At 51.5% G+C, this 27,867-nt stretch overlaps 1 protein-coding gene across 2 annotated transcripts; it reads left to right on the plus strand.

Annotated features, from left to right (window-relative positions):
- Nucleotides 1-11,361: 11,361 nt before the first annotated feature.
- On the plus strand, nt 11,362-26,485 carry Mtch1 (mitochondrial carrier 1). 2 transcript variants are annotated; one of them, XM_021185767.3, is made up of 12 exons: nt 11,362-11,701; nt 16,079-16,163; nt 18,068-18,174; nt 18,469-18,546; nt 18,841-18,898; nt 19,128-19,179; nt 20,133-20,192; nt 22,563-22,707; nt 24,561-24,608; nt 24,724-24,791; nt 24,978-25,053; nt 25,789-26,485. In XM_021185767.3, the coding sequence occupies exons 1-12, from the start codon at nt 11,381-11,383 to the stop codon at nt 25,858-25,860; spliced, it is 1,170 nt and encodes a 389-aa protein (XP_021041426.1). In that variant the 5' UTR covers nt 11,362-11,380; the 3' UTR covers nt 25,861-26,485. The 2 variants fall into 2 exon arrangements, with proteins under 2 accessions (XP_021041426.1, XP_021041427.1); XM_021185768.2 differs by having other exon boundaries at nt 22,563-22,656.
- Nucleotides 26,486-27,867: the final 1,382 nt, after the last annotated feature.

The raw sequence follows: 27,867 nt of genomic DNA on the forward strand, positions 1-27,867 counted from the left end.
TCCTAGGATCAAGTGTGAGCCATCCTGGAGCCCAAAGTGCCTGGCACAGTTTCTGCTGTGGCAGCTGTGAGCCTGGAGCCTCCTGCCCAGCAACCCTACACCCCTGAGCTTCCCCCAGCTGTTTGCCACCAGAGGCCACCCCAGTCCTGAGGACTAAGTCTCACTAATCCCAAATGCAGGGCCTCTTTTGCAGGGCCCAAATGCAGGGAGCAAGTGCTCTTAACTGCTGAGCCATCTCTCCAGCCCCACGATGCTAGTTTTATGCCATGCTGAGGATGCAGAGCTGGCCAAGCTCTCTACCAACTGAGCATCATCCTTAGATCCCCTTGCACTTTTTGTCATAAAAAAATGAAGAACATACACGAGAGTAGGCAGAATAGAATAATTCACCCCCATGAGCCTCTTAGTCCACACCAGAGTTCAGTCCCTACCTGTGTGTGGCTCTTTCGATTTCCCTTCTGTGTCCTGATTAAGCAAACCCCAAATGCCAAATGACATTATTTCTGTATGTATTTAAAAACCCAGGGGACTCTTAAGTATCAACACACGCTCATGTAAATGGACACATACCCACACAATTACTAAAGTAACACTGTTTTATTGACATGTATGTTTATACGTGTGTACCTACCTATAAAACAATGTTGCCACCGGGCGGTGGTGGCACTCCTTTAATCCCAGCACTTGGGAGGCAGAGGCAGGTGGATTGAGGCCAGCCTGGTCTACAAAGTGCGTTCCAAGACAGCCAGAGAGAGATACACAGAGAAACCCTGTCTTGAAAAACCAAAAAAGAAACCAAGCCAGGTGTGGTGGTGCACGCCTTTAATCCCAGCACTCAGGAGGCAGAGGCAGGCGGATTTCTGAGTTCGAGGCCAGCCTGGTCTACAAAGTGAGTTCCAGGACAGCCAGGGCTACACAGAGAAACCCTGTCTGGAAAAAAAAGAAACCAAAAAAAAACCAATGTTGCCACTATTGAATCTCAAGAGATGTTTGACAACAATCTCTCTGTGTAACTAAGTATCCAGTAAGAACAATGCCAATAACATTTAACAAAAAAATGTATGTGGGGGCAGGGCAGGATATTGAGGCCCAGCCTGACACCTTGAGTTCCATACCCAGAACCCACATGATAGAAGGAGAGAATTGATTCCTGAATGTTGTCTTCTGACCGCCACCTGCATACCATGGAATATGTACACATTCATACAATGTACACAGCCACATATATGTTTTTGTAAAAGGCATTTTTGCTGTTCCCCCAACATACTCCCTGCAGCTGATGGTCACTAAGGGAGAGAGTGTCACTTTCTTTAACAATGTAGCCAGTGACAAGCTGCCCATCTTCCAGTGAGCTCTCGCTCATGCTCACACAAGCAACGCTAATTAAGCTCAGTGGGTCACGTATATTCCTGTAATCCTAGTACTTGGGAGGTGAGGTGGGAGGATCAGGGGTTCAAGGTCATCCTTGGCTACATAGTGAGTTGAGGCCAGCCTGGGCTACATGAGAGCCTATCTCCAAAAACCAATAATAGAACACCCAGGTACAAGTCTGTTCCACGGCATTTTTGTCACAAATTGAAGAGTCTGGGTCACTTTAATCCTTAAGGGTACTTCCTCTGGGTACTCCTGGTCTTGGGAGACCCCTCTTTGTTAGGGTTCAGCCTCAGCCTCAGCAATGTGCGACAGGGCTTGGGCACAGATGTTCCCAGCCCTGTACCTCGTTGTCCCTCCCACCCCCGCCCCTCCCCCATCCCAGAAGCCTATGGTATAGAATGAACGGTCATCACTCCTTCAGTGCAGAAAGACTGTCTCGGGCCGTGAGCTTCCAGAGAAGGCATCTGCCTCCCCAGGGTGTGTACGATAGTCCCCTCTTCTGTCCTAATCCGGCTGTCAACCTCACACCGCACCTGCAAAACGACAGGCAAGCCAGGGAGGATGGTCGACATCTCCAGCCAGCTCTCTTTGGCTTCAGCTCCATTGTTATACCCTAAGGGCTCACCTCCTATTCTTTGGGAGGCCCTGGGGGGGGGGGGCTGGGGGAGCCTGGTTGATCAATCACGTGTGGGCAGAGGACCACTTATGACCGTTGCCAGTGGGCAGGTGCACGCCCAGGCGACCAGTCCCTGGCTGTACTGGGAGGAAGAGGGGCGGGGAAAATCTCAGCCTAGCCAATAAGTCTGTCTGAAGCTCACCCTGCCCGCCCCTCCCCAAGACAGCCGTGCTCTTTCTACTTGTTTCTTTGCCAGAAGCCCCACCGTTTGCTCATGCTTTCCTGCGGAAGGGCTTGCAGATGGGTGTCCCCTCAGCAGGCCAAAAGGTCCCTCTACCCTTCCTGATGTCGCCTTTCCTAGGAACTGGCTGCTGAGAGGCCCGAGTGTGCCTGTCTTTTACAGTTAATCTGAGCAATGTCATCATTGGTTAGGCAGCTGTGTGAGGACAGTGACGGGGAAAGCCTTTGAGCCAGGACTGTGGCTTGGTGGAGGACCCACTCTAGTTTCTGCAAGGACACAGAGCCAGGATGACCGCAAAGTGCGTGGGCGGGCCTGACTTGACACCCGGAGCGCGTCAGCATCAGCGGGCCACAGAAAACAGCCTTTTAATCTTCCCTGCGTTAACTATCCAGTTTCAAAGCTGAGAGTTGGCTGGCAGGGGTGTGGCTGTTGCCAGGTCCTTAGGAAGGGCTCAAGGTCATAAGAGGTGGCGCCTGGGCTGGCTGAGGGCCAGGCCTGGGCCTGGGGAATCACGTAATGGGGCCAGCCTGACAGAGACAATATGGGGCCGCAGTATGCCTCCGAGCCTAGTAAAAGCGGGGAAGGAGGGTTGGTTTTCTGCGGAAGGAACGGGTCAGGAGAAGGCGGCGCCAGGATCCCAGGGGAGGGTCCAGGCAGTGCCTGAGAAAGTCCCTGAGCTCCACACAGGGCCAGCACTTGGGCCCTCCAGGCCTCTCTTGAGTTTCTCTATATTTCAAGGCCCTGACTGCTTTAGCCTTAACAGCTCAAGAAGAAATGGCTTGAAGAGGAGTGGCCAGGCTTCCAAGTGACAAAAGGGCCTCTTGTTCCTGCCTGTCCAGCTATTCTGACCATTGTTGCTCTCTCTCCCAGCTACCCACCCCCTTCCCAGGGTGCACCCCTCCACACTCTCTGCTTCATTCTCCCTTCCCACGCTGTGCATGTACACACACACTCACACACACACACACACCGCTGGGCTTCACAGACAATAATAGTAAGCAGAGAGCCTTCCCACAGCCTGGCCCTCTTGTCCTTTCCCTGTTACTAAGTGCCTGTGTGAGGGCCTTTAGGGAGAGCTGTTACATAAGCAAGCTCAAGAGACTCCAAAAGCCGTTTCTGGAGGAGATAGCTCAGGGGTACAGAGCTTGCCTCACTTGTAGGAGGCCCTGGGCTTTATCATCACTAGGGACTTGGCAAACTTACAAAAGGGCACACACCTGTGGATTCAGTCCTCATAAAATCCTGAGAGGGTGGACATGGCTCATTTTTCCCTGTCCCCAGAGGCTAGGACAGAGCCTGCCAACCAGCAGCAGAGGCACCACAGATCTCTCCCAGAAAAAGGACCCAGGGTTTGTTTTCTTCCACTTCCTACCTCCAACCTAGGGTTGGGGTGGGCAGTCACAGAAACACACAGGTGACTTTTTAACCAAAAAGCCAAAGTCGGCATCCATCCCCTGACCCTCAGGTCATTCACCAGGTTCGAGTATTTCACGGCTGAGTCCTGCAGCAGAATCACAAAGGGCTCAGTCAACTCTCTGAATGGAAGGCTGAACTTAGCCATTTATCTTCGGTGATTTGGTCTATGAGACAGGGTCTCCTAGCCTTTGTCTCAAACTCACTGAACACCTAAAGATGATCTTGAACTTCTAATCATCCGGTCTCCACCTGACAAGTGCCGGGATTGCAGGTGTGCATCAGCGCACCTGACCTCTGTGCTTCTGGGGGTATTGGCTTTGTGTATGTTAGGCAAGCCCTTGATGTACAGCTCTGCATCCCCAGGCTCCTTGTTTTTGAGACCGAGCCTCACTCTGTAGCCGAGGCTAGCCAACAGTCCACAATATAACCTAAATTGATCTAGAACTCACATGGATTTTTCTCCTCTGCCTCTGCCTCCTGAGAGCTGGGGTTGTAAACAGGAGCCACCACATCACACCTGGCAAATAAAAAGTTGTTTATAGATAGTCTCACTATGTCTCTCTGGATGCCTATAACATTCTATGTAGACCAGGTTGGCCTTGAACCCTGCTTCCACTTCTCAAGTGCAGAGTTAAAGGCACATGCCTGTGCCCTATGCCTGACCCAAAGCTCCGTTTTCTTTTACTTTCTTTTTTTCTTCCTTCCTTCCTTCCTTCCTTTCTTTCTTTCTTTTTTTTTTTTTTTTTGAGACTGGGTCTCTCTGTGTACCCCTGGCTGTCTTGGAACTTGCTATGTAGTCAGTCTTGCCTCCAACTCAAGAAATCTCCCTGGTTTTGCCTTCCCAGTGCCACAGGTTTGAAAATGTGTAGCCCAGGCTAGCCCAAACTCCTGATTCTCCTGCCTCTGCCTCTGTCAGTAAATCCTACCGGTGTGCACCTCTACAACTGGCCCAAAGCTCCTTTAAAAAAAATATGTCGGGCGTGGTGGTGCACGCCTTTAATCCCAGCACTTAGGAGGCAGAGACAGGTGGATTTCTGAGTTCAAGGCCAGCCTGGTCTACAGAGTGAGTTCCAGGACAGCCAGGGGCTACACAGAGAAACCTTGTCTTGAAAAAACAAAACAAAAAAATATGTCTATTGTCCTATATTTATTTGGTAGGTAGTACTAGGTTTCATGAAGAAAATTTCGTACAAATGTACACTTTTGCCTATGTTCGTTTGCACACGGGCATCTTCCTTTTCAGTTCCCATCCGCTAACTTCTGCATTTCCTAGGCAGCGTTGCTTCGGCTTCTCTGCTAGAGACATGACTTTATGTGTCTGTATAAAACCTGGGCCTACACATGAAAGAAAACAGGACATATCTGTCTGACTTAATCCACTTAATATGACAATCTTTGCCTCATTTTTCGTCTAAATGACATATTGTTTTATCCCTTTGCATAACTGAATAAAATTCCATTTTTTGGGTTTTTTTTTTGTTTTTGTTTTTTTTGTAATTTTATGTGTCTGAGTGTTTTGTCTTCTTGCCTGCCTGCACAGGTGCACCCACTGCCCTCAGGGTTTGGAAGAGGTCTTCAGACTCTCCCTGGAATAGGAGTTCAGATGGTTGTAAGCCACCATGCGGGTGCTGGGAACCAAACTTGGGTCTTCGATAGGAGCAGCAAGTGCTGTTAATCATGAGTCATTCTGCAATCTCATCCTTTTTTTTTGAATATTTATTTATTTTACATATATGAGTGCACCATTGCTCTCTTCAGACACACCAGAAGAGGGCATCAGATCCCATTACAGATGGTTGTGAGCCACCATGTGGTTGCTGGGAATTGAACTCAGGACCTCTAGAAGAGCAGCCAGTGCTTTTAACCACTGAGCCTTCTTTCTAGCCCCCCACCCTTTTTTTTAAGTGTTTTGTATAACTTTGCCCAGCCAGAAATCTGCTATGTGGCTGGGCTAACCTTGAATTCCCCATTCTCTCTTGCCTTCAACTCCCTAGTATTGGCTACTCATACCTGGACATTTGTTTGTTTGTTTGTTTGTTTGTTTGTTTTTGAGATGGTGTCTCAGTCCTATGGCTGTGAAGAGACTCTATGACCAAGGCAACTCTTATAAAGGAAAGCATCTCACTGGGGCCTTGCTTACCGATTCAGAGTGTTAGTCCATTATCATCATCTTTCAGCCGGCAGGGAGGCTGCTGCTGGAGAAGTAGCTGAGAGCTTTACATTCTGATCCCTGGAGAGGGAAGGGAAGGGAAGGGAAGGGAAGGGAAGGGAAGGGAAGGGAAGGGAAGGGAAGGGAAGGGAAGGGAAGGGAAGGGAAGGGAAGGGAAGGGAAGGGAAGGGAAGGGAAGAAGGCAAGACTGAACTCACTCCTGAGCTTGGGAAACCTCAAGCCTACTCCCAATGACACACCTCATCAAACAGGGCCATGCCTTCTCAATAGGATCATGCGTCTACATCGTAATCTTTTCCAAACAGCCCACCACCTGGGGACTAAGCGTGCAAATATTTGAGCCTATGGGAGCCAATCTCGTTCAAACCACCACAGAGGGGGATTTCACTAAGTATCCAAAGCTGGTTTGATTTGTTTATTTATATATTTATTATAAATAACACATCATACATTAATATAAATGATTATGTATAATACAAAAGAAATAAGAATAAAATAATATGAATGTTAAAAATGGGTCGATACATACCTATTTATTTATTTTGTGTCCATGTGAGAGCAAGGATGTGAATGCGCTGCCTCTCTATATCCCTGGCTGAACTTTGTACATTTTAATTTAGGAAGCTGAGGAGATGGCTCAGCTGTGGAGGGCATGGGCTGCTCTTCTAGGGGACACCAGTGTGGTTCCTGCCACCAATGTCAGGCTAATCACAGCTACCTGTAGCCCCAGCTCCAATGAATCTGGTGAACTCTTCTGGCCTCCTCAGGCACCTGCACACACACACACACACACACACACAAATCTTAAAATTTTTTTGAGAGAGGATTTTATTTATTTATTTATTTATTTATTTATTTTGGGTTTTTCAAGACAGGGTTTCTCTGTGTAGCCCTGGCTGTCCTGGAACTCACTCTGTAGACCAGGCTGGCCTCGAACTCAGAAATCCCCCTGCCTCTGCCTCCCAAGTGCTGGGATTAAAGGTGTGCGCCACCATTGCCTGGCTTAAATTTTTTAAATTGATTTTTTTTTTTTTTTTTGGTCATGCTGAACCTGAGGTTTCAACCTGTTCCTCAAATGTGGATTATTTCCTTTCATCCTTTGTTAACCCTAAAAATCAGCATCGGGGGTGTCCAGACAATGTCATGGCCAAGTAGTGACTCTTGATGTCTCAAATCCCACTGAGCACCCAGACTGAGCACAGGTACCCCAGAATAGCTAGTTTCCACTGGGGAACTTGTAGGAGTGGTGCTGTGGACCCTTTTTGGCCCCTGTCTTCGTAGAATGGGTCTCTAGTTGCAGGTGGACAAGGAGTCGGCAAAAAGATAGAAGCGACACGAGAGATTGTGTAGAATCTGAGTGTAATTTTTCAAATGGAGCATCAAACTTTTTATACAGAAGAGCGATGAGAAACCAGGCAAGATACATCTGCCAAGGAAAGTATACATCAAAAGAAGGCGGGGACCAGGCCGCAGCTGATTACCACTAAGAAGGGAGCCAGGTCTATTGTTAAGCCCACCACCAGGGATTCTTAGTAAAGGCCTGATTAAGCTGTTCCTTTGGGCCTAGTGAAGAACCCTGTCTCAGGGGGATTCCCTCACTCTTTCATGGTAAACCCACCTATTCGCTAGGACATTGTGAATTCCCTTGTCTGGGTAAGACTGGCTATTGTCCCAAGTAAACACTCTGCAGACCAGCCCTGAGCTATGCCAGCTCTGTTCTTTGTAATGCCTAATTAGTTTCACCATCTCTACTAGAAGTAAATTTGAATGTTACTGAATAGATAACCTTCTCACAGGATTCCTACTGAATTCCAAGTTTGTCGGCTTCAAGGATTTTCTAGGAGTTGGAACACTGATGAAGGCTTAGCTATGTCAGAATTCAATCTTTAAAGGCACTTACAATAAAATAATACTAAAAGAGAGCACGTGGATCCATACACCAGACTAACGCGGGGATAGGGTATGAGTATACGGGTTATGAGAATGCCTGGTTCCAGGAGGTTGAGTTTCCTTGAAACTCCCTGCCTCATGAGTGCTTCCAGGCCTCTTGGCCTGCCAAGAAGACTTCACTGGAGTGTGCATAGCAGAATGGGATTCAGCTCACCCACATATACATATATTCACCCACCCCAGCTTGGAGTGTGTGGCTCATGGGGTAGACTAATTGCGTAGGATGTGTGCAGCCTATTAGAAATGCTTTGATCCCATCAGGAGGCAGGGGCTGGTGGATGTCTGTGACTTCAAGGCCAGCCTGGTCTACAGGTGGAGATCCAAGATCCAGCCAAGGTTCCGTCGTCATCCCCAGTACTGCTAAAAACAAAACCAAAATTTTTTAAAAGAAAGAAAGGAAAGGAAAACGGATCAGACCTTGCCCTTTCTAGTTCTCAGAGGCAGGAAGTCTCAATGATGATTAGCAATCGCTGATGCCAACTGAAACCACACAGGAGAGGCACTAGCCTCAGGAAGCAGGCTGTAAGGATGGACTTCTGGGCGGGTGGGGCCGTGCACAGGACAGGGCAGGTTTTCTACTGCAATGAGCCATGGTTATCAAGAGCAGATGCTAGATTTTCTCCTTTTTCTCCCCTAAAGGAGCCCAAGACTCAGGGACATTTGTTTGTTTTTCAAGACAGGGTTTCCCTGGCTGTCCTGAAACTACCTCTGCCACTACCCACATGGCAAAGACAATAGTTTATTCCTAAATGTAAAGACTAACTGACTGAAACGGAAACGTGTCAGAGCAGAATGAGGAAACCTACAGGCACATGGGTGCCCTAAAGTCATAGTAAGGGCCAAAGAGATGGTGACCTATCCAGCAGGTCCAGTTATTCGAGGGTCTCGAGGGGACCTTCTCCTAAGAACCAAATGTGAGGGAGGGAGAGACAGACACCAAGTGCGAGGAATGACATGGAGACCAGTCTGATTAGCATCAAGGTGTCACTGTATTAGCAAGGCTCAAGGCTTAAATGCACAAGCAAAAGGGGAAGTACTTCTCAGCAGGAGGAATGGGGCAGCAGAAATGCACAAGCAAAGGAGGAAGTACTTCTCAGCAGGAGGAATGGGGCATTGGAAATGCACAAGCAAAAGAGGAAGTACTTCTCAGCAGGACAGATGGGGCAGCAGAAAAAGAGGAAGTACTTCTCAGCAGGAGGGATGGGGCAGCGGAAATTTTTCTTTTGGCGACTACATGGGGAAGCAGGAACTTGGTGGTATCAGGGTACATCTTGAGGTCAGGACATCCGGCACTGACTTAGGGCTGGAACAATCTGTGGTTGTTCTCAGAGCAGTGCGTCGGTGGCCCGCTTTTGACTCCCTTTTCTTCTTGGGGGTTGGGGGGAGAGACCCAATTCAGAGATCAGGACAATTGTGTTGTCTTAATAGCTCCCAACAAGATGGCTCAGCCATTAAGCACTCTGGTCGCTCTTGCAGAGGAATTGGGTTCAGTTCTCAGTTCACAACCATTGGCCTCCTAGGGTACCAGGCACACATGTGGTGCACATAAGTATAAATGAAATGCAAACAAAACACTCTTGCCCATAAAACAAAATAAACCAGGTCTCAGAATGTGACATGCCAGACCAGGTATATTAGTTAGGGTTTTACTGCTGTGAACAGACACCATGTCCAAGGCAAGTCTTATAAAAAGAACAACATTTAATTGGGGCAGGCTTACAGGTTCAGAGGTTCAGTCCATTATCATCAAGGCAGGAGCATGACAGTATCCAGGCAGGCATGGCACAGGCAGAGCTGAAAGTTCTATGTCTTCATCCAGAGGCTTCTAGTGGAAGACTGACCTAGGGTGAGAGTATTAAGCCCACATCCACAGTGACACACCTACTCCAACCAGGTCACACCTATTCCAACAAGGCCACAACTCCTGGTGCTACTCCCTGGTCCAAGAATATACAAACCATCATACCAGGGAAGGGTACAATACTCTCTCACCTGAACCTCATAGAAAGGAAGACACCTAACTCTGGATATCAGGCCTATCTTTGACCACTCAGTGTATATATCAAGGGACAGAGGAATGAGAAGTCCTGGCAATCCCAGGGGCCTCAGTTTAGCTGGGTTCCCAGTGTTTGATGTGACTGGTTTGAATTACCATCCATCTGTCTGTCCATCTGCTCACCCACCTGTACCCAGTCCTGCAAGCCCTCAGCAGCTCTGCCCTTCCTGAGCCGTTCTCCAGATGGACTGGTTAATAGCTAACCTCAGAAGTGGCTTTCTCTGCCTCTGCCTCCAGTAAGGACTCTCAAATTGTTGAGATTTGTGGCCTTTGTAACCCTTTAAAGTCATTCTGTCTCTCTCTCACACACACACACACACACACACACACACTTATAATCACAGTGTGATCTGTATCTTGAGCTAATATTAGTAACTAAGATGTGAATGAAAGAATTGTGATTGCTAACAGCCAGCTATCAATTGCAGCCAAGGAAATTGATGTAGCATAGTGCACAGCTCAGTCTGGCCTTGAACTCCTATCCTGATGCCTCTGCCTCCTGAGTATTGGGCTTACTTTAGAGGTGTGCGCCACTGCACTGGATTGTTACTTTGTTTGCTTCATTCATTCCCTTAGGGATGGTTTCCCTGAAGATATACTTTATATGCATCCCTATATTTGCCGTGATAGAAGATAGATATTAATGCCAGACAACACAATATGATACGACACAGTACAGTACACAATAGTACGGTACAGGGAGCCACATTCAGAATGGTCCATACAAAAACACGGTCCAATGGGGGACAGTCAAATACAGATCGGAAAAACAAGGCACTGGGGACAATACGGAGGAAAAGCCCACAGATGGAAAGTACTTGTGTGGGCAAGTGTCAGGAACGTGAGGTAAAACCTACACCATGGGCAATCGGGGAGGGATTCAAATATCTGGCCATTCCAAAGACCTTCCTCGCAAACTAGCAGGAGGACAAGGTCTCTTGCTAGGGACCAAAGGGTCCCTGCTGACTCTGAGGTCCATTACCAGAAGACTCTATTATTGGGCAGTTCAAGGCCAGCTGAGAGCTGCTGTGCTTGTTCAGAGGTGGAAACAAATCACCGGCTGGAGTAAGCACCTTCCTGGAAGGTGGCCCTAAGAATTGCTCTCAAAGCATGCGTAGCACTATGCTCCAGGCACTAGACTAGAGCTATCCCAGGCCTAGTTATTTAGTAACTAAACGCATCCAGCACCGGGCCTTCATAAGTGCACAGGCAAGGAGTGCTCCCAGTCCTCAGCAGCTGTGAGTTACTCAACTATTGAGGGGTTTCTACACAAGTCCCGGGATCGTGCTGGAGGGGTGCAGAGGCAGCGCACACAGACTGTGACTCATAGGCAAGATTGCAGTGACTGGCCTGGTCCGCAAAGGGGCGGGCACAGAGCTGCAAAGAACCCGCCCCGGGCCGGAGGAGGCGGGGCCGAGAGCACCAAGGGACAACGCTCGCCCGCCCGCCACGCCCCCTCGCCCTGCGGCGTGAGTGGTGCTGCCCGGACCCGCCCCTTGACGTTCTGGGGGCGTGGTCAGCACCACGTGACGGGGAGTGACCTCCACGCCTGGCGCCATGGGGGCTTCGGACCCGGAAGTGGCGCCTTGGGCTCCCGGCGGCGCCGCGGGGATGGCGGGAGCCGGAGCTGGTGCAGGAGCTCGGGGCGGCGCGCCGGCGGGAGTCGAGGCCCGCGCTCGGGACCCGCCACCCGCGCACCGCGCGCACCCTCGCCATCCTCGGCCCGCGGCTCAGCCGTCGGCGCGCAGGATGGACGGCGGCCCGGGCGCCCCGGGCTCCGGGGACAACGCCCCGACCACCGAGGCGCTGTTCGTGGCGCTGGGCGCGGGCGTGACGGCTCTCAGTCACCCGCTGCTCTACGTGAAGCTGCTGATCCAGGTGGGGCGGGGGGCGCGGCGGGAGGATGTGGATGAGATGTGCGGTGTGGGGGTGCGGGGAGGGGGCTGAGGGAATCTGAGTGATTGACGTGGGAAAGGAAGCGATTTGGAGGTGCTGGGAGGGAGCGAAGGGACGTGAGTGACAGACGTGGGGTAGGAAGGGATTTGGGGGTGCAGGCAAAGGCGATGAGATGTGGGAGATAAGTAGTCGGAGGCAGTGGGCTTGAGATTCGGAAGGGTAATGGATTTGGGGTGCGGAAAGAAGCCACAGGATTGGGGGAGGGCCGAGAAGTTTTGGTGAATGGGTAGATGAGGGCTGGCTGGGTACAAAAGCGACGTGTTTAGAAGGTGAGTACATTTGGGGCAGAGGACAGCGGGGCTCTGGATTTATAGAGATGGATGAAAGCTTTGAGGGACAAAGGAGTGGGCAGCAGGGCCAAAAATTTCAGAGGGAAAGAATGCAGCAGGGAAGAGCTATCGGTTTACTTGAGAAGGGGCCTGTAGATTTGATGGCGACGACAGATTTGGTGGGAGGAGGGGCCTCCGCATTGGTGGAGGGGGGAGTGGAGCGGTGTCTGGAAAGGGGGAGCCAGGAGGCGGCTTTTAGGGGGAAGGGGAGAACGGGATGACGCATTTAGTGGAGGAAGGAAGGAATTGAAGTAATTGTGTCTGCGTGGGTTGGGAATGGGCAGAAAATGGGGATAGGCACAATAGGTAAGGGTTGTCAAAGCTGGAGCAAAGGTAGGGATGTCTGGATTCAAGGATGCTTGGGCACCTAAACGCTTTTTTGCTTGTTGGCAGCAATTCACTCCAAGAGAGGATGAGGAAAGGGTAAAGGGGGAGGAGGGATCTGGATGGAAGGAGGTGTTGTGCATTTGGCAGAATTGGGTGGGTGTGTGATGGAGGTGGGGAGAGTTTTGATTGGCGTGGTTCAGGCTCAGACTGATAATCAAAGACGAAGCCTAGCATTTTCCAAAGGAGGGGGGGATGGGTGGTGAGGATTGAGATGGAGACCCAGCTAAGATTTGAGGTTTGATTTAAGGCAAGTGAGTGTGGAGATCATTGTACTGTCCTTGTCATAGAGCTGAGAGAATTAGAAATACATTTGGAATGAGAAGGCCTTAAGAATGGGAGTCGCTGCTGGGCAGTGGTGGCGCAGGACTTTAATCTTAGCATTTGGGAGGCAGAAGCAGTCGGATTTCTGAGTTCGAGGCCAGCCTGGTCTACAGAGTGAGTTCCAGGATAGCCAGGGCTACACAGAGAAACCCTGTCTCGAGAAAAACAAACAAAGAATGGGAGTTGCTGAAGCCCTGAGGTCTGAGGAATGGGCATTCTAGAATTTGGAGTTTAACTAGAAATATAAGGAATGAGAAGATACTATCAGGGCCATTGGGCATCAAATTGTGCCTGAGATTTGGAGACAGCTGAAAGGGGTATTTGGAGACCAGCACTGACCTACTGTCATGTGACTGTGTGTTTACAACATAGTGTTGCAGCCACAGCAAGCCTCAGCTTAGGAGGGACTCTGGGCTTTGCCAGTATCTGAGTTGAGCAGTTGGAGGTACTGGGGCTGATGGGGTAAGAATCAAATGCTGGACCTTAGGATGGCAGGCAGGGGGGGGGGGCTCTGGGTGTAGTGTGGGAGGGCACAGGAGAAGTGACTTATCATTGGGAGCATGGTGGCATTAGTGTGGGGGTTTGAAAAGAATGATGTGAAAGGTCTTTGGAGAGGGACCTAGAGAGTGAAGGGGAGCCCAAAGGGTGATGGGAACTAGATGGCAGGGGGGTGTAAGACCGAGAGCTCTGTTGGGGGTGACAACTTCAGGGAGCTTAATGGCTGTAGCTTAGTAATCAGTAACACTGAACGAAAAAGCAACAATAATAACAGATTGTGTTTTGCAGGGAACAGGTGTGCAGGCTAGATGTTGAGCCTCAGATCAAGACTCGTGGGTGGGGGTGGAGGCAGGCGGGGTGGTATTGAAGGTGGCAAACTGGCTCTGCTGGTGTTAGGTATGGGATCACGGTGTTGGCTGTGGTTGGGACAGTTAGAAACAGATCTAGATGAGCATGCCGTGAGGAGAAATCAAGTAGAACGTGACCTCGGCTCACATTGTACCTTTGATAACCCGGTGGACATAAGACGATAAACTCAACGGATTTAGGAGCCGTGAGGATGTGCAGTTGAGGGGACGGGTTTTAGGATCAGGTTGGAGTTGTGCTGATAAGACAGGTGGGCAGCATCATAGCAAGAGCTTGGGGCTTGAAGTTCCAGCACAAAGGAAGGACCACCCGCCACTTGAAGACGCGGAAGGCCACTTCTGACCTAGAAGAAGAACTCTGGAAAGGAAAGCTGTTTGCCTGGGTCACCTAACTCTTTTCTGGATAAGCCATTGTGAGCGTCATTTTTTTTTTTTTCAAAAAGACCTCACAATAAAGGGTTTTTTAAATTTACAGTCAGGGGCTGTGAGATGGGTTAGCAGCACACTGGCTACTTGTTGCTCTAGCCAAAGTATGTGAGTCCCATGCCTGGAACTTACAGCAAAGGTGGCCAGAGGAAACCGGACTCCAGAGTTGACCTCCGACCTCACATCAGACACAATAATAATAATAAATAAGAATTAAGTTGGAGGCCAGCCTGGTCTACAGAGTGAGTTCCAGAACAGCCAGGGCTACACAGAGAAACCTTGTCTCAGAAAACCAAAAAAAAAAAAAAAATTAAGACATTTACAATCAGCCACCTTCAGTGTATTTCAGAGTCAGGTCCACTGGAGTAATGTGAACTTTGATGAAACACCTTCCTAAAGAAAGTGAAGGGAGAGCAGCAGCCAGCATAGCACACAACCCAGCTCTGCCGGCACAGCCTGGCTTCCTAACCTGTGGGCCTGTCCTTTGCTGCTGCTCAGGTCTGTCCTGAGGGCCCAAGGGAGGTTGTCCTCATCCCGTTACACTCTGGTCTGTACCCCTCACCTCGCTGCTGGCAGCAGAGCTTCTCATTGATTGACAAACTTAGCACCCTGGCTCCTCCACAGGGGACTCATATGGCTATGGTGACCCAGCCCTCTCGCTGTCTGGGTTTGGCAGTTCCTCCGTTCTAATGCACTGCTTTACAGCGAAGGTTGTAGTGGTTGTGCGGAAATGAGGGCCATCTTGTCCCAGCACTACAGAGCGATTGAGATTAGAGCACAGCCATACAGGTGGGTTTAAGGCCACACTTGCTAAGCCTGAGACTGGCAGGGACAGGTTTGGGAGATATTCACAGTAAGCTTAGAGGAATTTGGGGGTAGGTGGCAGTGCAGAGCTGTCTGAAGCCCGGGACTGAGACCCCAAGCCACTGTTTGTCAGTATATTGGGACTTAAGTTGAAATAATGTTTTGTCTTGAAGATTAAAATTAGCAGATTTATTCTCAGGAGAACAGAGAGTAAAACACATAAAAATGGGTGCTTTGGGCCAGCGAATTGCCTCAGCAGGTAAAGACACGTGTCGTCAGATGTGACGGGTTTCCTGAGTAAAATCCCCAGAACCTACAGGGCAGAATGAGAACCAGTTCCTGCAAATTGTCCTCCGATCTCCACGTGCATGCCACAATACACGTGTGCTCAAAAATTAGTGTTCAAAAAAATTAATAATCCTAGCACTTGGGAGACAGAGGCAGGTGGATTTCTGAGTGTGAGGCCAGCTTGGTCTACAGAGTGAGTTCCAGGACAGCCAGGACTACACAGAGAAACCCTGTCTCCAAAAACAAAAACAAAAAAGTGTGTTTCTGGGCTAGCGAGATGACTCAGTCAGTAAAGACGCCTGCTGCCAGAGACACTTGAGAACCTGAATTGAATCCAAAAGACCTACATGGTGGAAGGAGAACACCAACTCGTGCAAGTTGTCCTCTGGACTCCATACACACTCCATGGGGGCGTGCACCCATGTACAAACACACAGGGATGCAAGATGTACAAACATCCTGAAGGGTGGGAGGAGAGAATCAACTGGACAGAGTTGTCCCCTGACTATACTCGGACTGCACCTTATTCTCCGTCTACCCATCATGCACTGTGTCCTAGTCTTTCTCTTCCCATCATGCACTGCATCCTGTTCTCCCGCTTCCCATCATGCATACAATAATAAGAGGCAAACATGTTTAATATAGTAAAAGGCTCTTGAATAATAAAAGATGGGAGTTTGTGCGTTGATACTGTCTAACATTGAGGTTGTGGAGGGTTTATGAATTAGAATGGGGCCAAGGTGGGACCAAGGGCTAGACACTGATAAAGGGACACCAACTGATAGTCCCCGGGAGATGGAGCCAGCCACGTAGGAGTTGGAGCCAGGAAGCTGCGGGCTGCCTTCCAGTGACCCTTCCTTTTGTCTCTGTTGATTCTGAAGGTGGGTCATGAGCCGATGCCCCCCACCCTTGGGACCAATGTGCTGGGGAGGAAGGTCCTCTACCTGCCGAGCTTCTTCACCTATGGTGAGTGCCACAGGCCCACTTGTACCTGGCATCCTGCTGTGCAGTCTGGCCCCAGGAGCCAGTGCCAGCTCTAAGGAGGGGACTTGAGAGTGCCCAAGGCAGTAGAGGTCAGGTGGGAGCCTGGGAGTGCTGCAGTCCCAAATATTCTCTGCAAGTCTCCCTGCTGCATAACCTCATGGTGCTTGACCTCTGAGCCACCTTCTCCGCTCTCCACACTCAATATTGGCAGAACCACAGGTCAGGTTCTTTTCCAATTTTGCCTTCAGTTCTGAGTGTACTCTAGGACCAGGCAGAATGGGCCATTTTGTGGGGAAGTGTGTTTGTGTTTATTTTATGATTGGTATAAGGGAAGAAGGAAACCATATAAGTAGACCACCCCACCCTCCATTGTACACAAAGATAATGAGCACAAGCCTGTGGCAACCTGGCTTTCTCAGATCTGCCTGCAGTGGCACCGTTAGCAAGAACTCATGTCTGAGGTCATGCCTGTCCACATGGGACCATCCTGACGTCATCTGAGGGCCTCCTGCAAGAACAAGCCAGCTTCTGCGATGCCCTGACCCAGGTTTTAGAAATGTTTCACATCAGATGTTAAGAGCAGATGTCTGCTGGGCGCCTCTGGACACTGGTGGCTCCTCAGTCAGGAAGTGCCTGGCTGACTCGCTGTCTAGAATTGTCTGGCCAGTGTGTCCTCCTCCCCCGCACTGTGGCAGAGAGCCCCACAGCTGTGGACATTCTGTGGTGGAAGGCTGGAATCCTTGGGAGTTAGGGGGGAGTTGCAGACTCTACAGATAGGCGGTGGGGCAAGATCAGCTCCTGAAAGGGCCTGGAATAGTCCTGTCTCTGTTTTACTTGACAGCTCATAGAAATGCAAAATCCTGGAGCTGGTTCTGTAGGCTCCGTCTGAGCCGGGCCCCTCAGACTACAGTAGGGCAGCCTTCCCCAGTCCTCAGGCCCCTCATGGCCTTCCCCAGTCTTTTCTTCCCTGCCCCACCCCCTCCTCAGGAAGCTGTGGTCCAGGTAACAGGTGCACTGCCCTGTCCCTGGAAATCCTCGCTGAGTGTGATGTGGAGTCACGCTGGTAGGTAGATCTGTTGCAGAGGAGACAAGGGCACTCGTGCCTGTGCCCGTCACTTCCTGTGTGCGGTGCTAGAGAGCTGACGTCACAGGTCTGGAAGCAGATCACAGCGAGGGAGCCCTGTGCTGGCTTCCAGGGTTTGGAGAAACATCACCTTCTTGAACTTGGATTAAATGTAAATCAGGGAGTGCAAGATGTCACACGTGTGAAATACAGCCATGGGACAGCAAGTCCCCATTGTCACCTGACCCTCCAGGTCTCCCCCGGTGCCACTCTGTTTCTGTTTGTCCCTGTTTCTGCCTTGTTCATTACTAACAGGAACCAGCAGCTGCCAGGGACATCGTAGATGTAGCACAGCACAGTAACAGGGACTGGGGTGTCCCCGACTGCAGCTTGCCTGGGAGACCTTCCAGGTCTGCCCTCCCATCCCATTTCTTCCCCCCCTCCCTGCCTGTGGACGCCCCACCCCCACCCCTAGAAAAACACTTTATAAGCAGCTGAAATTGGTTTTGGATTACAGCATTCCAGCTGCTGAGTTGAGAAATGACAGTTGAGTTTGCCAAGGAGCTTTCAAAGCTAAGGAAAAGCAAGCAAGCAAGAAGTCCAGTGAGCTTATTTGTCAGAAGAACGCTAGAACGATTTTTACCAAAAGAGACAGGTCAGATGACACTTGGGATCGGAGTTGGCCCTTGTCAGGCCCTGGATACACACCCCCTTAGGCTGCATCCAGCCAATGATTGGGAAACCACTGGTCTGGGTGTGTGGTCTGGCAGTGGGTGTCCCGGGCTGGGTGTGACGCGCCCCCACCCTCTTTGCCTCCTTACAGCCAAGTACATTGTGCAGGTGGATGGGAAGATAGGGCTCTTCCGGGGCCTGAGCCCCCGCCTTATGTCCAATGCCTTGTCCACTGTGACCCGCGGCAGCATGAAGAAGGTGAGCAGTTGCCTGGGGTCCACAGGCCCTGGTCACTACCAGGTACAGCCTGCCTGCCCTGATACCATTTCCTGTGCAAACCCCAGGACATCCGCCGCCCTCCCCCTCCCGGTTTGTACTTGAAAGACCTCCTGCACCACAGGCCTCCCTCCCTCCCACAGCTGTGGCAGCTGTGACTCTGGCTTTCCCACTCAGTGTCCCAAGCCTGGTGGTTATGAGAGCCCAGACAGTGGGCGCAATGCCTAGTGTCCCTGGTGTGTATGTGTCTGAGTCTCACGGCGTGTTTGTGGTCAGGTTTTCCCTCCAGATGAGATGGAGCAGGTTTCCAACAAGGACGACATGAAGACCTCACTCAAGAAAGTTGTGAAGGAGGTGGGTGTCAAAGGTTGGAGAGGAGAGCTCTCATCTCCAGTTGGCCGGGTCCTTAGACTTGCCTGGGTGGAAGGAGTCTTAGCCGGATACTGCGAGAGACTTCCCTCCCTACAACGTGTCCCCTAAGCTGCTCTGGACCAGGATGGCAGCATACCTCAGGGAGGGATTAGGGTGGGGGTGGGCAGCATCCTTGACAGACTGAGGCCTGAGGAGTGAATCTGGTCTTCCCTATATAGGCCTGTAGCTCCCCACGGGTCCCGGGCCTGATGGCATCCCCACGCCCCTCTCTTGCAGACATCGTATGAGATGATGATGCAGTGTGTATCGCGCATGCTGGCCCATCCCTTACACGGTAAGAACATGGCAGCTGAGCCCACTAAAGTACAGATGGATGGGTGTAGGCTGGCCCCACCATAAGCCGCGGATTATGTATGGCAGGGAAGAGGCAGGGGGCGACAGGAGCCGAGCTCAAGCCCTTGCCAGTCAGAGGTGATGCTGTGGCTGTGGTGGCCTGGACACCACAGAGGTAGGGTGCTGAGCCATCGGCCCTCCAGGTCACCCAGAGCTTTCTCTCCCCTCAGTGATCTCGATGCGATGCATGGTGCAGTTTGTGGGACGGGAGGCCAAGTACAGGTAGGTGACACCTTGGTGTCTCTGTCCCTCCTCTTGCTAGGGATAGCACCACTGCTGCCTTTTGCCCCTTCCTCATTTGAGTCTCCAAAGGAGCCTTGGCTCCTTGCAGAGGCAGGTGCGGAGCCTCGATGCCCTCCTGTGCTGCTGGAGTCGCCTCCCGGACATCTAGGGTTCTCTGTCTTCCAAAACCTGTTCCTCTCATCCTGTACTGAGAGGATGCCTGCCCCTCACGTGCCCAGCGCTCAGTGCATCCGGGAGGCCCGTGGCCCAAGCACACAGCCTTTTCCTCTGCTATTTCCTGGCTTTGGTTGTTTTCTGCACAGTTGCTTGATTCCCCAGACTGAAATAGGAGGCTGGTAAATGACCGGAGGGGACAGCTTGGCTGAAACCCCAGTGGGTCAGGCTGCTGTCGTGAGAAGAACACAGGGTGTGGTGGGGGTTGGAGCCCGGGACCAGCTCTAGCTAGCCTGGCTTCTGTGCCTGGTGCTTCCACCTGGGTGGTACAATAACTCTGGGGGCCAGCTACTGTTTCCAGTCACAGGTCACGGTGGGGGGGGGATGGGGGAGATGGGACAGGAAGCCACAGCCTGCCCACTTCATCTCCAGCAGGCTGCCCTGCAGGGCTCCAGACCCCAGTTTGCTGGGTGAGAGGGCTGGAGGGGTTTTTCCTGGGTTAATCCAAGGTCCTCTGCTGCCCTGTGCAGGTGCTTCCTTCTGTCCTCCCCTTCCTGGCCTCAGGTCCGCTGCACGGAGCTTGCATGAGATGCAGGCGTGGGAATCTGAGGTCCTAGATCAGGACGACCAGTGGTGTGAACTCACCCTACCCCAAAAGCTTTTTTTCTCCCCATGGGGTCTTCTTGGTAACAGACTCCCCTCCCGGTTAGCACCAGCTGATCTGAGTAAGGTTGAGTGGTGGCCTCTGCTGGGTGACCTTCTCCATCTTGCCTCCCTAGTGGCGTGCTGAGTTCTATTGGGAAGATCTTCAAGGAGGAGGGGCTGCTGGGATTCTTCGTGTACGTGAGTTTATTCGCTGTAACAGCCATGCTTGGCTCCACTAACAGGTGTGTTCTCAGTCCCTTGGGTCACAGCTGCTGCCCTCCACTAACCACACGAGTACACCCCAGGGTGAGCAGGTTGCAGCAGCTGTGTTTTTGCACTTTGCGGCATGTTGGGGACCAGAACTACCGAGGCCTTTCAGCTTCAATGAAAGTGAGCCCGGGCAAGAGCTCAGAGGTGGGATGTGTGATGTGTGTGCAGCACAGTGAGGGCCTGGGCTTTATACCCAGCACTGCACACACGCACACACGCGCACACACACACACACATACACACGCACACACACACTATCGCATGCTGAGGAGATGAGGTAGCCAGCCCCTGCCAGGCCGCATCTGGGCCCTGGGGTTGCCAGGGACACAGAGCTAGTCTTAAGAAGCCGGAGCACTGTTAGTCCTTGATGCTGTTGCCAAAGGTGACTGTCAAGCTGGGACTTGGACTAAGAATTGGGTGCTGGCAGTGCACCCGCTGCCTCCAGCCAGTGGGCTCTGTTGTAGCAATTACTGGATGATTTGCACAGAAACCCATGTTTCTGTCTTCCCTTGCCAAGCTAGAAAATCAGCCTCGTTGGGTCTGTGTTTCCATAGGTCAGCCATTAGTAGGGGCTCAGAGACCTGTGTCTCTGGGCACATGATCTTCCAGGGGCCGTAGACCTTGACCTTGAGCCCAGCTTCCCCACAAAGAAAGCTCAGATCATAAAGAATATCCAGAAAGAATGAGCTTTGGATGACTGAGAAGCCAGGCTGACAAGTGGGGCTTTTGTTTCTATCATTTGAAGGTCCAGGCAGTGGCCTATACTGATCATGTGCACAGCATACTGGGGTGGGCTCCACGCTAATCTCTCTCTCTTTTTTAAAAGATTTACTTATCTATTTATTTATGTATATGAGTACACTGTAGCTGTACAGATGGTTGTAGCCTTCATGTGGTTGTTGGGAATTGAATTTTTAGGACCTCTGCTTGCTCTAGTCAATCCCACTTGCTCAGTCCCTGCTCACTCCGGCCCAACAATTTATTATTATATGTTAAGTACATTGTAGCTGACTTTGGACTCACCAGAAGAGAGCGTCAGATCTCATTACAGGTGGTTGTGAGCCACCATGTGGTTGCTGGGATTTGAACTCAGGACCTTTGGAAGAGCAGTCAGTGCTCTTACTCACTGAGCCATCTCACCAGCCCTCACGCTAATCTTTTTGAGCTGTGATTCCCCTGGCTTGTCAGATGTCTCTATGATGTATTTTTAGTCAGGAAATGGCTTGGAATAGAATTGTCTCTCTCAATGGAGGTGATTCTGTCCCCTGCCGTCCTTTGGTGATGTCCAGGGTATCTTGTAGATTTCCAGAGCTGGCACAGAGAACAGTTAGGTGTTGCTCAGCTCCAAATGGCCACAGAGCCAAGGTTGAGAAACCCATCTCTGCACACAGCCATGCGTAAGAACATGGATTCAGGTGCTTGGGACGTCAGACCTGATGCACCGCCCAGCACTGGGCAGCTGTGTGGCAGGGTCACAGCCAGCGCATGCTTACTTTGGAGTATGGATGCATAGTTTACAGGCTCAGAAAGCGCCCACCAGGGAAGGACATGCACTGCCCAGAGCCTTTGGTGACCGTCCTCTGAACCCCGGCGTGCCACCTGACACTTTCTCGGACTCTCGTTTATAAGGTTAAGGAAAGGAAGATGTATGTGTTTGTTGCTTTTATGTGTGTAGCTGTGCGAGTTTACGCATACCACGTATACCAGGAGCCACAGAGGCAAAGGGAAGCCTCTGGACTAGAGCCGAGCCAGGGCCTTTGCAAAAGCAAGTGCTCAGAACGGCTGAACCATCTCTCTGGCCACTGTCACCGGGAACCTTCTGATCCTGACTTAGAGAGCCGTTTGCCCTCAAGGCTGTCACTGTGCAGGGTAGCAGTCCTTGCAAGCACTTGAGTGGTGTGTTGCAAGCGCTTGCATGGCACGTTGTAGGTGGAACATTCCACAGTGGAGAACTGAGACATTAAGCTGCTCACCGAGAACTGTTCTAGAGCAGCCGCCAAGAGGAGCGGCCACCCGACAGGCGCTCCTTTGTGATCTGTATTTGCCTGGTGTGGCTGCTTTCACACCATGACACTAGGGCTTCTGCATACTGAAAACACCTTGTGACACCACTAACTAGTTTGTGACACCTGAGACCTCTGTGTGGAAGACGGCAGGGTGGCTGTGATACTCCTTGCAGGCTCTGCCACAAGGCTGGGGCCTTGGGTGCTGCAGGTGTAAGGTGGGCGCTACAGGTGTAAGCTGCCCACTTCCGGGTCTCCTCCCTGCTCATCTCTGCTCACCTTATTTTTTAGTGGCTTAATCCCTCACCTCCTGGGCGATGTGGTTTTCTTGTGGGGCTGTAACCTGCTGGCCCACTTCATCAATGCCTACTTGGTGGACGACAGCGTGAGTGACACCCCAGGGGGGCTGGGAAACGACCAGAATCCAGGTTCCCAGGTTGGTTGGAGCAAGGGCTCGCCTTTCTTTCTGTGTGCTGGTGCCCAGGGTCTGGGATAGGCTGGGACTTTGGGATTTTTCTCGACCTGAGGGTGAGAGGGGACCCTATTACAAGTGGACCCGAAACTTCTCAGTGAATGAGCGTAGCTAATACCCACAGACCTTTAACCTTCCTAGTTTGTGTTTTTAAAACCCACTGAGATCCGGGTAGAGGTGGTGCCTTTAGTCCCAGCACTTGGGAGGCAGAGGCAGGTGGATCTCTCTGAGTTCAGGGCCAGCCTGGTCTACAGAGTGAGTTCCAGTGCTACACAGAGAAACCCTGTCTCAAAAAAAACAAACAAAAGAACCCCACTGTGGCCAGCCGTAATCCAGTACTTGGGAGACGGAGGCAGGAGGATTGTGCAGTCCAGGCTACATATGGAGACTCTTCTCAAAAGCAAAGCAACCTGCTTCCTCTCCTGTCAGCTCTGCTAGATGGCACCCTGGGCCAGGATGGTGCCATCTTGTTCAGCTTCCTTTGACTGCTGAAGTCTGTAAACCTCACCTGCATGGGTCAGAAGGCCTGGGCACCTGACAGATTGATGGGTTCTGCTCAATCAAGATGAGGATCATGGACCTTCAATGGGTTAGGGTTCCTAGAAGACAGGCATCCTGACATCAGGAGTGGCCAGGCCTGGAGGGATAGGGGAGGAGCCGTTCATGGTCATGGGATGTCTATTGGCTCAGGCTGGCAACGCTGAGGGAGGAGATGTGAGGAGACTGGTGGCCCTGTAACCTGGGTAGGCGGCTACCAATAAAAGTGGGTTTGGTGCCCTTTTGGTGCCTACAAATAAAAGTGGGTTTGTGGAAATGCAGTGACATTGACACATGCGCACCGATCTTAGGGGCCTGCGGGTGGGCAGGCAGGCGCTGTGGGACAGTTTGCTGTGTCCCACAGTAAGGCCCTTGACTGGCTTTCTGGGTCAGAGAGCACAGCCTGCCCAGTCTGCTCACACACCTTTGTGGGCAAGCAGCTCTGGCATGAAAGGCACATTCTCTCTGGGCTTTCAGGCTAAAAGAGGCTGCCAGACTCGCAAGGCCAGCAGCCACATCTTCTGTAGGGGCTCTGGGGCATCCTGTAGTAGATAAGCACTTGAGAAGACAAAGAAGGCCAGGCATCGCCTTTCTTAGTGAGAGTGGTTTTCTGGGGAAAGTCAAGCTTTAGGGGTAGGCATCGGAGGCTTGGTGAGATTGGGGTTGGCGATAGCCCAGAGGGACCACATGCTTCATGCCCAGACCAGGCTCTGACTGGGATGCTGGTGGGACCAGGCTCTGTCCTGGGATGCTGGGTTGGGACCAGGCTCTGTCCTGGGATGCTGGTGGAACCAGGCTCTGTCCTGGGACGCTGGGTGGGACCAGGTTCTGTCCTGGGATGCTGGGTGAAACCAGGCTCTGTCCTGGGATGCTGGGTGGAACCAGGCTCTGTCCTGGGATGCTGGGTGGAACCAGGCTCTGTCCTAGGATGCTGGGTGGGACCAGGCTCTGTCAAGGACGCTGGGTGGAAGCTTGTCCTTTCACTGGGAATCCCTCACCAGTTGTAACTGTGCCAAGCTAGGGTAGCTAGCTATCAAGCAGATGTGGGCCACACCTAGAGCTCTGGATCCTATGGGGTACCACACAAGGTGGTAAATGAGCCTGCTCCTCTTGAATCCTACAAGTCCCTTCAGCCTGGTAGCCTAACGGGGAGGGCACAGGAGGAGCTGTCCTGGAAAGGGGGTTGTGGAGGGTGAAGTGAGACAAGGTAAGGGTACCACAGAACTGCAGTCTACCCCCGACACCCCTGAGGTAAACCCTGCTTCCTTTCTATCCTACAGTTTAGCCAGGCCCTGGCCATCCGGAGCTACACCAAGTTTGTGATGGGGGTAAGTTCTGCCTACGACCATCAAGGGCCACAGTGGGCTGGAGCCAGGTCTCATGGTATGGTGTTGGCAGCCAGCGTGTCCTCATTGCCAGCACTGAAGCCCATGTGCTTTTCAGATTGCAGTGAGCATGCTGACCTACCCCTTCCTGCTCGTTGGAGATCTCATGGCAGTGAACAACTGTGGGTATGTGTGTACCCTTCCACCAGGCCCCTACCAAGGCTGCTGGGACATCCTGATGAGCCCTTTCAGCCCCCCACCTACACATAATTCCCTGTGGGGTTAGCGTGGTGTGGGGGTGGGCATGGGTGCAGCTCCTCTACATTCTCTGGTCCTCACTGATGACATGTCTGAGCCCCGTGTTCTCCACAGGCTGCGGGCTGGACTCCCTCCGTATTCCCCGGTGTTCAAGTCCTGGATCCACTGCTGGAAGTACCTGAGTGTGCAGGTGAGCGTGCTGGGCTGGGGGCTCTTGGCGCTGGGTGCTAGGAAGGAGGAGGAGGAGAAGGAGGAGAAACAGCAGCCTGGAGGAACTGTCTCAGGAGAGGGTAAATGGTAAAAGCTGCAGGGTACTAAGTAGGTCCTAAGTAGCTCTGGCTCTGGCTGAGGGGAGAAAGTCAGAGGAGGCCAAAACTTGGGCCCTGGGCAACTGAGTGAAATTAAATAAAGGTCGGACTGCCTTTGGAGGCAGTAGGTGGCAGAGCCCAAGAACTCACTCCTCCAGTACCAAGGGTACCTGGGATGTGCTCAGCCAAACTCCTCCATTGGACCCTTCCAGCCCTGGGGGATCTTTACGATTCGTCTGGGTCTGGTGTGAGCCTTCTAGAGCAGCCATGGCTTCTGGGGCTCTATCCTGAAGCCTCCTGTTGGCTGTAGCTCTTCCTGGGGTGGGGGTGGGAGTGGAGGAGTGGTCAGGGACCAGGCTCAGGGCTAGGGGCCTTTGCCTTTTCCTGGTCTTGCTTTGCCAGTGGTCAAATGAGGAGTAACCAGGGGTCCTGATTGGTCTTTAGGCTGTGAATGGGTTTACTGGGGGCTAGCGGGGTGGCTCAGTGGGTAAAAGTGCTTGCCACGGAAGCCCCAGCCACCTAAGTTGAATCTCAGAATCTATAGGAGTACCCTCACCACAGACACAGTAAAAGGCAGGGCTCCTTCCAGCACCCCTGACACTGCTCTTCCCTGCCAGGGCCAGCTCTTCCGCGGCTCCAGCCTGCTTTTCCGCCGGGTGTCATCGGGGTCATGCTTTGCCCTGGAGTAACCTAAGCCGCCCGACCAAACATTTATGGGGTCTTAGCCTACCCCTGGTGAGGACCCATCATCTCAGATGCCTGAGGGTGACTCCAGCCCAGCCTGGCTTCATGTCCATATTTGCCATGTGTCTGTCCAGATGTGGGCTAGTGGAGGTGGGTCACCTGGGACCTGGGGAAGCCTGGGGGAGCAGTGTTGGGGTGGCATCCCCTTCCTGCCCAGAGGTACTGGAGTCCATCTTGTACTCAGGCAGAGGCAGGCTGCAGAGGCAAAGGTCACTCAGTGGCAAGGCTTCCCTGCACCTCTAGCCTAGCTCATCCTGCCAGTCAGCCAGAAGCACCCCCCCCCCCCGCTTTGTAAATTGGGCGCCATCACACCTGGGCCATGGGAGGCTGGCGCTATGTTCCCAACACTAATTTTCTTATACAAGGGTGGTGCCTTCTCCTGAATAGGAAATCATGTTCTCCTCAGACTACCCCCTCATCTGCTTGTCTGTGCTGGTGACACCAGGTGTGAGGGTTCAGTCACCTGTGCTGTGCGCGAATATGCACAGGTTACATAGGCCGACATCTAGTCCTTCCCTCGTGGTAAGATAGACCCATCTCCTTGAATAAATGTATTGGTGGTGATTTGGACTTCTGTGGGAGCCTCTTATTTATTTACGTGAGTTTTGCCAGACCCTGTGCTGGTATCTTAGGTCTGTGGGTGGCCAGCCTGGGACAAGGGGGGTGACATGGTTGAGTCCTTTGTCCTTGGTGTTGAGCCTAAGTGCCTCTTCACAGAGCAGCAGCTGGCACTTGGGCCTTCTGCCATAGAGGTGGCAGCTGTGTCAGAGTCCCACCAAAGCTGCCAAGTGGCACCTAACACCTTCTGAAGATGTTCCCAGGCCTTCAGAGCCTCTAGGTACAGCAGACAGACACAGGGAAGGAAGTGAAGTGGCCAGTCATCTTCTGACCGCCATAATGTGCGACCTGACAGACATAGTTGCTAGGTCTTGGTGGGGACAGAATGACATGGTCCCTGCCCTTGGGACAGGACCATTGGACGTGGGCCTCCTCGAAAAACAGGAGTTTGAGAATATGTAGTTTCTCAGCTATGTAAAAAATAAGGATGCAGGCTGGAGAGACGGCTCAGTGGTTAAGAGCACTGACTGCTCTTCCAGAAGCCCTGAGTTCAATTCCCAGCAACCACATGGTGGCTCACAACTGTCTGCAATGGGATCTGATGCCTTCTTCTGGTGTGTCCAAAGACAGCAACAATATATTGTTGCTACATAAAAGAATAAATAAATCTTTAAAAAAAAAAAAAAAAAAAAAAGATCTGGGCCAGACGTGGTGGCTCACCCCTTTAATTCCAGCACTAGGGAGGCAGAGGCAGGCAGATTTCTGAGTTCGAGGCCAGCCTGGTCTACAAAGTGAGTTCCAGGACAGCCAGGGCTACACAGAGAAACCCTGTCTCAAACAAAACAAAACAAAACAACAAAAAACTGGTTAAAAGAATATAAGGATGCAATATGAATTATGTGGGGCTTTATGAATCTAAAGGAATAAAGGCAGCTGCATTAATAAACCAGCTTGTCAGAAAGAAACAAAGGCAGGCAGATTCCTAAGTTCAAGGTCAGCCTGGGAGATAGCAAGTCCAGGCCCAGGGGTGGTAGAAATGGTAATTTCAGGATAGGATCCCACACAGCTAGCTTCTCCTCTGTGCTTAACAGAGGCAGACAGACTCTGAATTCTCTTGCAATGAAACATTATTCTGCAAAAAGAAAATGTATGCTTGCTTTCTCCTAAGAATCCAGAGGCTGGGGTCATAGGATGCTGATTCATAGGATAATCAGAAGGACATCTGGGGTAAATGACTTATCAATACATACAACAAAGGACTGGGCTGTGGTCTACAAGACATGAGCTATCCAGAGAAAGCTTTTAGAACAGCAGGAGAGAAGCGTTGGAGAACTGTCTTGAGCAGAACGCAGAGCGAGTAGTATCTAGAGATCCCCAGAGAAAGCAAATCAGGG

The sequence above is a fragment of the Mus caroli genome, unplaced genomic scaffold (genome assembly GCF_978045245.1).
Source record: "Mus caroli unplaced genomic scaffold, Mus_caroli_1 scaffold_18, whole genome shotgun sequence".
In the NCBI taxonomy this organism is placed as follows: Eukaryota; Metazoa; Chordata; class Mammalia; order Rodentia; family Muridae; genus Mus; species Mus caroli.